This window comes from Somniosus microcephalus, chromosome 2, assembly GCF_052327205.1.
Source record: "Somniosus microcephalus isolate GS21.2 chromosome 2, FLI_Smic_1.0, whole genome shotgun sequence".
NCBI lineage: Eukaryota > Metazoa > Chordata > Chondrichthyes > Squaliformes > Somniosidae > Somniosus > Somniosus microcephalus.
In genome coordinates, this window is record NC_140988.1 from 61,366,214 (window position 1) to 61,379,844 (window position 13,631).

The following is a 13,631-nucleotide window of genomic DNA, read 5'->3' on the forward strand; positions in this document are numbered from 1 at the left end:
GAATTTTACAGCTTCAAGTGTTGTATTTTTTGGAGGAGAGATTTTGGTGGAAGGAGGTAGGAAATCAAGTTTGTAAAAAGACAGGATTGTAATTAAAAGGAACTTCAATATCCTGTATTCGCCTTCCTTTGTTTCTGCATCCATTATGATGATGTGCTTGCTGAAAAGATTTTGAACAAGAAAGATATCAGGTTGTTTTTTGTCTTGAGAATTGTACCTACTGTGGGAAAGTACCTTCAATTCTGACAGATGGTAGCGACATCGTAGCACTTACATTCTTCTAATACGGTTTTAGGATTGCGTATTAACAACTATTCAATGACACCAAGATTAGTGCTCCCTTATTTCTTCTATGATCAACATTTCTCACTTTCAACTCTATTAGATCCGTTCTTACTCCCACTGAAACATTTCTCCCTTTTCGGTTCGATGGCTTGGAATGTGGGCTTCTCCACAGCCGCCTTTAAATACCCCTCAAGGGCAAGCTAATAAAATCAGTTTTCTCCTCTTAAGAAAGAGAGTTCTACTATCAAGAATATTTAATCTAATATTCCAGCCAATCAAGGTAAGCTTGTATAATATTGACCAAGGTTGTCATGCTAATTTACATTTATTACTTTCATGATGGTGATTTTGTTTTGTTTCACACAAAACAGGAACAAAGCATGTATACATTACAAGGTAGGAGGGAGAAGAAGAAAAATAATGTATTAGCACTTATATTGCATTTGCTGCAGGAACATCAACCTGTGAAGTGGATTTATGTGAACAAATGCGAAATATACCTGGCCGTGTAAGTGAACTGCTTTTAATTACTGTTGCACTACGTTGTGGCGTTCCTTCAAGAAGATTGTGAAGACTAGGGAAGCTCCCAGTCAGATAGCTCAGTAGACTTTCCTTTCTAGGACTGTCTCTTGTCGGTAATCCTGCCCGGCTGACATGGGCTGGTGAGTCTGCTACTGTATCTCCACTGGTGTAGCTGAGGGACTGGTAAGGGTGGACTCCCTGTAAGGCGAACGCAGAAAAAGTCAAAATACTTTGAGTGCCTAAAAATTTAAATAGAACTATTAGCATCACCTTTACCTAAGTCCTTGGCTTAATTTCCCAAATATAAATTTATGTAAAGACCTTGTAGGGGGTTTTAAATTTTTAAATGAAGTATATTTTGCATAATACAAGAATGGCTAGGTTGTTAATGGGAAGTATCACAAAGACACAGTATATTTATTATTTTGTTTTATCAGAATAGTTCCCAAATGATTTACCCTTCCTGTATTGTACAACTATGGCTCACCCTAGGCTGTAATGCAACTTTTTTGGGTCAAAAACAGAATATGTATATGAACATTAAAAAATAACAGTTACAGCAACTCTAATAGAACCACATATGTATGGGCCCAAGAAGAATTGGTTGGGGGATATTTTAATACATCATTGAATGAAAGAGACCCTACAAAGAGGGCAATTCTACTTTCTTCCAACTTTAGTATCCTCCATATTAATCTAACTTTGCAGTTTCTAAGAGGAGGAAGATGCCCATTCAATCCAGACAAAATACCTGCAGCCAGAACAAATCTGCAAAACTACTTATAAAACTAATAATAATAATAAATGCTATAAATCTAATAAAGAATTATGTCTGGTGTAAATATGAGTTTCTTCATGCAGTGCATTTGTGGCTACTGTCTAAATTTATCAATTTTCTTCAAGTTAGCCAAGCAATAACCCTAATAAAATTTTGGTAACAAAATTCAAATCACTTGGCAGCCATTCAATGTCAGACCGAAGAGATTGAAGCCTAGAAATCTGATAGCGATGGAAAAGGGTCAGTGCCACTGCGGGGCAAGGTTAACTCCCGCCCGTAAAAAGAGCGCAGGCAGTACCACTATATGGGCAAAAGCAAAATACTGCGGATGCTGGAAATCTGAAATAAAAACAGAAAATGCTGGTAATACTCAGCAGGTCAGGCAGCATCTGTGGAGAGAGAAACAGAGTTAACGTTTCAGGTCGATGATCCTTCATCAGAACTGACGAAGGGTCATCGACCTGAAACGTTAACTTTGTTTCTCTCTCTACCAATGCTGCCTGACCTGCTGAGTATTTCCAGCATTTTCTGTTTTTATACCACTATTTTGGTGCTGCCTGCTGATTTAAATGATTGGAGCGCAGAACCTACCGTGCAACGTGCTGTTTCGGATGTTACTCTCAGCAGGAGGCCCAATCTAGCATGGCTGTAGCATCCCTGGAGCAAGGCAGCTTTGCCTTAAAGCTAGCCTGTCATTTTAGAAAGCAGTCTCGAGCCCTTAAAGGGGAACTGCCTTCTAAAATGAAAAAAGTAAAAATCATTTAAAAACAAGCAGTCTTTGGCCCTTCGAGCTCAACTGCTTTCTAAAAAAAAAACATTAAAAATAATTCCAAGATGGCAATCTTCAGATCATAAAGCTGAACTGCCTTCTGCACATTAAAAAAGAGCAGGAGGAGGAGCAGGAGCAGGAGGACGAGGACGAGTCACTCGATTTGACACTCCCAGCCACCAGCTCCTCGAGGCCGTCCTGCAAGGCCATCTGCAGTATCCCCCACTGAAATTCAGCAGCCTTCCACCAGCCATGCTGCAACCACTAGGGCAGCACTGTGTGACATCACCAGGATAGGCAAAGGCACACACAAGTCATTCAGTAAGGGAATGCACAAGGATGATTAGTTGATTTCTTGATGTCATATTGGATGCATAAATGGATGAAGTTCGATTGTAAAGTTTGCTTTGCGGTGGCTTTTATTTCAGCATTGTGGCCAAGAGGATGCTATGATGGTCAGTAACAGAGGAAAAGTAAGGCTTTGAAAGGGGATTTGTAGTTGTGGTCACTGGTACCGCAGGCAGATGATTCCATCCCAGCCAGAAAGGAGCTGTCTGGGTTGCATCCTTCCTTCCGCGTCATCCTCTTCGGCGTCATCCTCTTCGGCGTCATCCTCTTCCATCTGCGCGCAGCTTGTCCCCTTTGCTGCCTCTGCTTCACTTCCATGTGCCCGTCGGGACTGTGAGCAAATAGTCTTCTCAGAAGCAAAATATTGCAGATGCTGGAAATCTGAAATGAAAGTAGAAAATGATGGAAATACTCAGCAGGTCAGGCAGCATCTCGACCGGAGACGTTAGCTCTGTTCCTCTCTCCACGGTGCAGCCTGACCTGCTGAGTATTTTCAGCATTTTCTGCCTTCTCAGAGGCCTTCCTTTACCATCTGAAGCCATGTCCAGCAGCATTCCCTACGCACTAACAACTTTTTAAATCTATCGCACCACGCCACTACTTTAACAAAATATTTTAAAAGTCCAAAAACTGAAATCCAAACTTAACTGAAAGATGTGTGTACCCCTTTAAGAAGTGCTGACAGCGTCTCTGCAGGGCTGCTTCACGTACACTTTTCCACGCGTATTCAGGACACGGCTTTATGGAGAGCATGTATAAAATAGCAGTCGTGGTGTCAAATCAGACATTGTTTGCTGACTGACGTCACGATCTGCTTATTTAAGTTTGAGAGGCCAGTGCCTTCAAAGGCAGCGCTCTAGCCCTCACCAAAATGGCGGCCGTCGTGTCCCGCGCCAGAAGCAAGCTTGCTGCCATTTTTTCAACAAAACCGACCTTCTGGCCGGTGTTTCACCGGAAAATTTCTAGGCCTAAATTTGATTCGATAGAAGTTTTATGAATAAATTTGGTTCTGTTCCAAAAAAACTCAGTAGTTACAAATTAAAATCTACATTCCAAATCTAAATTATGAGGAGCTTGCTATATTGAATATATAAAATGATTTTGTGTTGCAAAAGGAATTTTGAAATCATTCGGAAGGGATCTGGTTTAAGGTTTGCAGACAGGTCAGCCACAATCCCAGCTATCATTCAATAACCATCAGAGCCTGGAATTCATTGGTCTGTCTCACCAACACCGGTGCCACCAGAGACGATTGCTGCAGTGCACAGACTTTGCACCGCAATGACTGGTGGGCATCGTACCCAATTCCAGGACTAACTTCAGTGCAAGATAACCTGCCAGTACTGGAGTGAATCCAAGCCAGAATTGACAAGAGGTCACACTGAGTTTGGAAAACAGTCATCTCATCAAGCCCATCAATAACTGCAAAGACTCACATGCATTTGGAACAGTGTATGAAACATGTTAACACAGTTGCATTACTCAATACTACAAGAATTGTAAAAAAAACAAAGTGCAAACTGTGACTTATAAAAACAAAAATGCATCTTCAATCAGAGGAATGGCAGAATTGTATTTCACTGCTGACAAAGGTGAAAAAAGCTGACTGCAAAACAGAAGAGATTTCTTTGTATAGCAAGGTAAGGGAGAATTATATGGTATCTAGCCCAACACTAAAAATGTCTATGTTTTAAAAAGATTGCACTCCTGCAATGTATAGATGATAGTGAACGAGGAAAATAATTGAAAATATTACTGCGATTAGCGTAAATGTGCAGCTATCAAACTACAATGCTGAATATCAGAACAATTAATGCAGACCATGTTTTATCCATTAAGCAGAACTGTAACACTATCAGGTGGTTTTAATAAACAAGTTATCAATCAAATTGAAAGGCATAATATTACACACTGCAGATCATAAGAAGCTAAGAATTAGGAGCTGGTGTAGGCCATATGGCCTCTCAAGCCTGCTCCACCATTCAAGAAGATCATGGCTGATCTTCAACCTCAACTCCACTTTCCCATCTGATCTGCATATCCCTTGATTCCCCTCGAGTCTAAAAATCTATCTCAGCCTTGGATATACGCAAAGATTCAGCATCCAGAGGCCTTTGAGATTGGGAGTTCCAAAGATGCACAACCCTCTGAGTGAAGAAATTCCTTCTCATCTCAGTCTTAAATGACCAACCTCTTATTGTAAGACGGTGCCCCGCAGTTCTACACTCTCCAGCCAGGGGAAACAATCTCTCAGCATCTACCCTGGCAATCCCCATCAGAATCTTGTGTTTCAATGAGATCACGTCTCATTCTTCTAAACTCCAGAGAGTATAGGCCCAATCTACTCAATCTCGCCTATTAGGACAATCTTCGCATCCCAGCAATTAATCTAATGAACCGTCGTTGAACCGCCTCTAAGGAAAGTATATCCTTCCTCCTATAAGGAGATTAAAACTGTGCACAATACTGCAGGTGTGGTCTCAACAAAGCCCTGTACAATTGTAACAAGGTTTCCTTACTCTTGTACTCCAACCCCCTTGCAATAAGGTCAACATGTCATTTGCCTTCCTAATTGCTTGCTGTACCTGCGTGCTAAGGGTACCTAAATCTCTCTGAGCACCGACATTTAATAGTTTCTCACCATTTAAAAAATATTCTGTTTTTCTACCAAAATGAATACCCTCACATTTGCACACATTATACTCCATCTGCCACCTTATTGTCCACTCACTTAACCTGTCCATATCCCTGTGTCCTCCTCACAGCTTACTTTCCCACCTAGCTTTGGATCATTAGCAAACTTGGATACATTACACTTAGTCCCTTCATCTAAGTTATTAATCTAGATTGTAAATAGCTGAGGCCCCAGCACTGATCCTTGCGGCACCCCACTAGTTACAGCCTGCCAACTGGAAAATGACCCGTTTATCCCTACTCTCTGTTTTCTGTCCGTTAACCAATCCTCTATCCATGCTAATATATTACCCCCAACCCCATGAGCCCTTATCTTGCATAACAACCTTTTATGTGGCACTTAATCTAATGCCTTTTGGAAATCCAAATGCACTACATCCACTAGTTCCCCTTTATTTACCTTGCTAGTTACATCCTCAAAAACTCTAATAAATTTGTTAAACACAATTTCCCTTTCATAAAACCATGTTGACTCGTCTAATCATATGATTTTCTAAATGCCCTGTTACCATTTCCTTAATAATGGATTCCAGCATTTTCCCGACAACGGATGTCAGGCTAACTGGCCTGTAGTTCCCCATTTTCTCTCTCCCTCCTTTCTTGAATAGCGGGGTTACATTTGCTACCTTCCAATCCGCTGGGACCATTCTAGAATCTAGCCTACCATTGTCTATTGTAGACAAAGAAATAAAAGAATTTAAGAGGACATCATCAGTCACAATAGAGAAATAAATCTGTTCAGTATGTACATCAAGTTGTTATATCACAAGCGTTTTGTATTTCACCTACTTTTATTTTAAGAGTGGATTCGTGCGCATGAGCATTTGTTTTGGATAACTTTCTCATGATGTCTGAGCCCGTTACTGGTCCGGAGGACGTTCCACCTGCTGGAGGACGGCTACTTTCTAACAGCATGGTATGTTCACTAACTGTAGCTGCAACAAAAGGAGAAGCAGTAATGAGAAAACTGTCAGTTAAAAAGCTATAACTATCCAACATACAGGAAACTTTCATTTAACCAGAGGTTAAATGTCCGGAAAAGTCTATCTACCAGCAAAATTCAGGAGCCATTTCCTATATAAGTTTTTTTACTTCTCGTTGCTTTTTTTTTCCCAGTCAGGCTCTGCAAGGTCTAGCTGCAGCTGTTGCTTAGCTACAGAGATGCTTTTAAGCTGCGGCCGACTGTTTTGAAGCTGTTGCTAAGCAACAGGGTTTGTTGATTCACACGGAGCTCAAAAGCTCCGTATGTTTTAACATTAGCGCTGGTTTCTACGGCAGTTTTGATGGTACGGCACCAGCTCGGTCCAGTCAGTGCCGGATACCAGAAAGTTTCCTGTACATCAATATTAAATGTTGCAGTCTGTCGTGTAAAATCTTAATGTTATGAATAAAAAGTAACTTATTTACAAAAATGTATTTTATTCTCTAACAATAGAGTTCTTTTACTATAAAATGTCGTCAAAAACACAGACACAAAAGCAAATATATCGTCACACTTTTAGTTACCAAAGTTATAGCAAGTAGTCAAGAAGGGAATATTTCTTTAGCAAATTTAAATTCAGCAATAAACCTGGGGTATAGCTACAACCAAAATTAAAACCCAAACCTTCTTTTCAATGTCTTCCTAAGTATCCAGATAAAATATTTTAAGAGTATGCAATTCCCTTACAACATAAGGTTAAGTAAAATCCAGTATCATTGCAAATCAAGCCTGCATACAATCCTTTCTGTCATTGTACCCAATTCTTATAAACAGGAACTTGACAAATATATAATGGCCTGAAATTTCCGATTGTAAGGACGGCGAAACTGTCAGCGTTTGCAGCCATCACTCTGTGAAACTGACAGCAACTTATGGCGTCCACACATGCGCAGTTAAACACGGCAATCCAGAAGTTGCTGTCAGTGATTCTCCGCTCCTTCACAGGGTGCGCTGTTGATGTCCTCGCAGATGAAAATCTTACAAATCACTTGAACTTCTACTTTTTACACTCTAATCTCGCTATAAAATTCCCCCAAAAAGCTAAGCCTTATTGAATGAGGTGTAACTAAGTTTTTAACGGCGTACTAAGTCATAATGAATGAACAACCTCTTTGGCCCTGAAAAAGTAATTTTATATTTGTGGAATGTCAAATTTCTCCATGATGATACAAATTCCCATAGATTTTTAAAATAATCAAAAACATTTTTTTTTTAAGCTTCTGCTTCTACCCTTAATCACACATGTATGTCACAATCTTTATTTCGCTCTCTGTAAAATGATTAAAAAGTGAAAGATAATCAGTGCTTTTAACTTCCTGGTTTGTGGTCTGTGAGAATTCTTCAACTTGATTGGCTGTAATGTTCCCTCTAATTTTTTTTGTACTGAGTGGGCTACGAACTCCTTCGAGTGCCACCTTTTCATCCGTGGGCAAATTTTACAACAACAACCACTTAGGAGGGGAGGAAGGAGTTGAAAGAACATACTGTGCTTATGTAAGAGGCAGGAAAGATAAAATGTTGCAAATGGGAATGGCAAAATCATACAGCATGAAAAATGGGGGCAGAGATTCTGAAATTGTTGAACTCGATGTTGAGTCTGGAAGGCTGTAAAGTGCCTAATCGAAAGATGAGGTGCTGTTCCTCGAGCTTACATTGAGCTTCATTGGAACAATGTAATAGGCCGAGGACAGAGAGATCAGAGTGGGAGTGAAGCGGAGAATTAAAGTGACAGGCGACCGGAAGCTCAGGGTCACCCTTACGGACTGAACGGAGGTGCTCCGCAAAGCGGTCGCCTAATCTGTGTTTGGTCTCTCCAATGTAGAGGAGACCGCATTGTGAGCAGCGAATACAGTATACTAGATTGCAAGAAGTACAAGTAAATCGCTGTTTCACCTGGAAGGGGTGTTTGGGGCCCTGGACAATGGGAAGGGAGGAAGTAAAATGGCATGTGTTGCATCTCCTGCGCTTGCACGGGAAGGTGCTAGGCGAAGGAGAAGGGCCGTTAGGGGTGAGTGAGGAGTGGACCAGGGTGTCGCGGAGAGAGCAGTCCCTTCGGAATGCTGAAAGGGGAGGTGAGGGGAAGATGTGTTTGGTGGTGGGATCACATTGGAGGTGGCGGGAATGGCGGAGGTTGATACGTTGAATGTGGGGGCTGGTGGGGTGAAAGGTGAGGACAAGGGGAACCCTATCGTGGTTCTGAGAGGGAGGGGAAGGGGTGAGAGCAGAAGTGCGGGAAATGGAATGGACATGGTCAAGGGCCGTGTCAACCACAGTAGAGGGGAATCCTCGGTTGAGGAGAAAGGAAGACACGTCGGAAGCACTGGTATGGAAGGTGGCATCGTCAGAACAGATGCAGCGGAGACGGAGAAACTGGGAGAATGGAATAGAGTCCTTACAGGAAGCGGGGTGGGAGGAAGTGTAGTGCTGGTAGCTGTGGGAGTCAGTGGGCTTGTAGTGGATGTTTGTCGAAAGCCGATCGCCAGAAATGGACACGGAGAAGTCAAGGAAGGGAAGGGAAGAGTCGGAGATGGACCATGTGAAGGTGAGGGAAGGGTGGAAATTGGAAGTAAAGTGAATGAACTTATCTAGTTCAGGGCGAGAGCAGGAAACGGCACCGATACAGTCATCAATGTACCGGAAAAAGAGGTGAGGGAGGGGACCCGAGTAGGACTGGAACAAAGAATGCTCCACATATCCCATGAACAGGCAGGCATAGCTAGGGCCCATGCGGGTTCCCATAGCAACACCTTTAATTTGGAGGAAGTGAGTGACAAAATAAAATGGTTTGTGTTTTCCCTTATTTGGTTCTCTTCCTAAACAGCTTAATGATATATTTTTAAAAAGTCAATACAAAGTAATGGGGCAGAAATTCCTCCCCAAACGCGTGAGTATGGAAGGGGTACTCACGCGTCTGGCCGGAGGAAATGCCGGTTTTCAGCATGCACAGCGCATGCGCTGAAAACCGGCATTTCCTCTCCTCTAACCCAAGAGGTGAAGAGGCTAGCGCGTGCGCTGTAGGGGGCAGCGCGTGCGTCTTGGATTTCCTCTGCTTTGGGGGATTTGCGCATGTGTAAAGGCCTTACACTTGTAAAAAGCACACGTAAGTATTTATTTTTACAGGTAAGTGGTGTTTTAGTGTAATTTAGAATTTTTTTTCCCCACAGGTTTATTATTTTAAAGAATCTACAATAAGGTAAGTTTAGTTTTAGACCCTTTATATTAAAAAAAAATTCAAAAAAAATTGTTTAAATTATTTTTTTAAACTTATTTATACTTAATTTAATGATTGGGATGTTTTTTAAATTTTTATTTAAAGTTTAAATAGTGTTTTGGGCCCCCGTAGTTTTCATGAGTTTGACAGTTCTTACTCTCAAACTCATGAATGTACCTTCCCCTCCCCTGATTGGTTGTACAGTGCTCACCTGATCCCAGCCGGCACATCGCACTAACTACGCCGCTGGATCAGGTGAGCACTGCGCGCTGACATCTGAACCGGGCCTGTGACAGGAAATGCAAGCAGGCCCGGGCTTCAGATGTCAGCGCGCAGGGTGAGTGCAGATCGGGGGCTTGCACCCGCGGGAAGCCCCCGACCCGAATTTTTGGCCCATTATGTAACTCCTACAAATCCTCCCCTCCCCTCCCATTCCTCAACAGCATGGTTGCATGTTTGCGTAAAGCTACTCACTTCACTCGATTGCTCAGAATCAAATATTGAGAAATTTCAATTTTAAAACGTTTTAGGCATTTCAGATCCTCTTTAAAAGTGTTTGGACTTCAAGATCTTGTTGAAACTTGTTTAGACGAGGGGAAAATTGATATTCGCTTGTTTCTTCCAAAATCATTTTAGAAACTTAGGGGGAAAAAATAGTTTTTAACACATTTTTTGTGAAAAGTTCATTGAAAAACTTTAAATTCTTTCGACTCTCGTTGCAGCAAGGACAGAAGACGATGCTCCAAGTTTCCCTTTCCCTCTTCAACGCTGTCATTAAACATACAGCAAAAAAACAACCCTAATTCCAAATGGAGCTCAAATAAGAAAGTGCATAAAGTGGTTAAACTCCTCAATCCTAAGAAGGCATTGAGGTTATCTATCCCCAGCCTTGACGATGAGTTGCGGTCAGTTTGCGAAGTTGTTTCCTCTTTTTCTGCTGCCATTCCCTCCCTCTCTTAAGACTCTGAGGTACAAACGGGGTCACAAACTATTTCCCCTCTCTCACAACATGATATAAATAACCCTGATAAACTCTTAAAAAGGGGGCAACATCTTGCAAAATTTAACTGGAGCTTACCGCAGGACATTCAACATCACTTTCCCGTATTTTCTTCCGGCTTTAAACAATTTTTGAATTTTTTTACATTTTTCTTCATATTTTTGATTCACCTGGGCCTAAAAGTTGTTTGCATTAGTCTCCTTCCTTTTTTATCCCCCCCATTCGTTCTGGGATGTGGGCATCGCTGGCAAGCCCAGCATTTATTATCCATCCCTAATTGCCCTTGAGAAGGTGGTCATGAGCCGCCTTCTTCAACCGCTGCAGTCCGTGGTGAAGGTACTCCCACAGTGCTGTTAGGGAGAGAGTTCCAGGATTTTGACCCAGTGACGATGAAGGAACAGCGATATATTTCCAAATCAGGATGGTGTGTGACTTGGAGGGGAACTTGCAGGTGATGGTGTTCCCATGCGCCTGCTGCCCTTGTCCTTCTAGGTGGTAGAGGTCACGGGTATGGGAGGTGATGCCAAAGAAGCCTTGGCAAATTGCTGCAGGGCATTTTGTAGATGGTACACACATGGTACGCCGGTGGTGGAGGGAGTGAATGTTTAAGGTGGTGGATGGGGTGCCAATCAAGCGGGCTGCATTGTCCTGGATGGTTTCGAGCTTCTTGAGTGTTGTTGGAGCTGCACTCATCCAGGCAAGTGGAGAGTACTCCATCACACTCCTGACATGTGCCTTATAGATGGTGGAAAGGCTTTGGGGAGTCAGGAGGTGAGACACTCACCGCAGAATACCCAGCTTCTGACGTGCTCTTGTAGCCACAGTATTTATGTGGCTGGTCCAGTTAAGTTTCTCGTCAATGGTGACCTCCCCAGCGTATTGATGGTGGGGGGATTCGGTGATGGTAATGTTCTTGAATGTCAAGTGGTTGTGGTTAAACTCTCGCTTTTTGGAGACAGTCATTGCCTGGCACTTGTGTGGCGTGAATGTTACTTGCCTCTTATCAGCCCAAGCCTGAATGTCATCCAGGTCTTGCTGCATTCAGGCATGGACTGCTTCATTATCTGAGGGGTTGCGAATGGAACTGAACACTCTGCAATCATCAGCGAACATCCCCACTTCTGACCTTACGACAGAGGGAAGGTCATTGATGAAGCAGCTGAAGATGTTTGGGCCTAGGACTCTGCCCGGAGGAACTCCTGCAGCGATGTCCTGGGGCTGAGATGATTGCTTTCCAGCAACCACAACCATCTTCCTTTGTATGACTCCAGCCAATGGAGAGTTTTCCCCGATACCCACTGACTTCAATTTTACTAGGGCTCCTTGGTGCCGCACTCGGTTAAATGCTGCCATGATGTGAAGGGCAGTCACTCTCGCCTCTTTCAGCTCTTTTGTCCATATTTGGACCAAGGCTGTAATGAGTTCTGGAGCTGAGTGGTGCTGGTGGAACCCAAACTGAGCATCGGTGAACAGGTTATAGGTGAGTAAGTGCCACTTGATAGCACTGTCGACGACACCTTCCATCACTTTGCTGATGATTGAGTAGCAGCCTGATGGGGAGGTAATTGCCTGGATTGGATTTTTCCTGCTTTTTGTGGACAGGACAAACCTGGGCAGTTTTCTACATTGTTGGGTAGATGCTAGTGTTGTAGCTACACTGGAACAGCTTGTTGGCTAGAGGCGCAGCTAGTTCTGGAGTACAAGTCTTCAGCATGATAGCCGGGATGTTGTTGGGGCCCATAGCCTTTGCTGTATCTAGTGCGCGCAGCCATTTCTTGATATCACGTGGAGTCCTGTGTTGCAGATTCCCCAGGTTGCCGCCTCATTTTTTTGGTACACCTGGTGCTGCTCCTGGCATGCTCTTCTGCATTCCTCATCGAACCAGGGTTCGTCCTCTGACTTGATGGTAATGGTAGAGTGAGGGATATGCTGGGCCATGAGGTTACAGATTGTGGTGGAATACAATTCTGCTGCTGCTGATGACCCACAGCGCCTCTTGGATACCCATTTTTGTGCTGCTACATCTGTTCTGAATCTATCCCATTAAGCATGGTGGTAGTGCAAAACAACACAATGGAGGGTGTTCTCAGTGTGAAGACGGGACTTCGTCTCCACAAGGACTGTGAGGTGGTCACTGCTACCAATGCCGTAATGGACAGATGCATCTGCGACAGGTAGATTGGTGAGGACGAGGTCAAATATGTTTTTCCCCTCGCGTTGGTTCACTCACCACCTTCCGCAAGCCCATTCTGGCAGCTGTGTCCTTCAGGACGCATCCAGTTCGGTCAGTAGTGGTGCTACCGATCCACTCTTGGTGATAGACATTGAAGTCTCCCACCCAAAGTACATTCTGTGGCCTTGCTGTTCAGTGCTTCTTCCAAGTGGTGTTCAACATGGAGGAGTACTGATTCATCAGCTGAGGGAGGACAGTAGGTGGTAACCACCAGGTGGTTTCCATGCCCATGCTTGACCGGAAGCCATGAGACTCCATGGGGTCCGGAGTCAATGTTGAGGACTCCCAGGGCCACTCATTCCCAACTGTATACCACAGTGCCGCCACCTCTGGTTATGGTGATGGAGAAGTCTAGGACATTGGCTGAAAGGTATGATTCTGTGACTATGAAGGGGGGGGGGGGGGGGAAACACATAAGGCCAGATAGTCGTTTCTTGTTAGGGATACATAAACATAAACAACATCAGTTGGCAGTACATTCCCTCTGTAATTCAATCTTATACTCCTGTTGCCTCATTCTGGGCTGACAGTCCAAGTTAAATAATAAGTTTGTATCTACATTATCTGTTCCTCTCAACATTTCAAAAACGTGGATTATTTCTAGCTCAGTATTGTTTTCTACAATGAATATAATTTGTGTAAGCATCTCTTCATAGTTTGGAGCCTAAATCACCCAAGGTGTTCTTCTTACACTCTCCATTTCCTAAAATGTCCTTTTGAAAGTAGGATGCCTAAACTACGAACATACGAATTAGGAGCAGGAGTAGGCCACTCGGCCCTTCGAGCCTGCTCCGCCATTCAATAAGATC

General features: G+C 43.2%; 1 protein-coding gene across 10 annotated transcripts in view; it reads right to left on the bottom strand.

Annotated features, from left to right (window-relative positions):
• Positions 1-13,631, bottom strand: part of bltp1 (bridge-like lipid transfer protein family member 1) — a 567,108-nt gene that overhangs the window by 223,985 nt on the left and 329,492 nt on the right. For all 10 annotated transcript variants that reach the window (XM_086009761.1, XM_086009749.1, XM_086009753.1 and 7 more), the window contains 2 exons: positions 6,186-6,331; positions 786-1,005 (listed from right to left, as the gene is read on the bottom strand). In XM_086009761.1, coding sequence (XP_085865887.1) covers positions 786-1,005; positions 6,186-6,331 — 366 coding nt within the window. The remainder of the gene's footprint in view (positions 1-785; positions 1,006-6,185; positions 6,332-13,631) is intronic.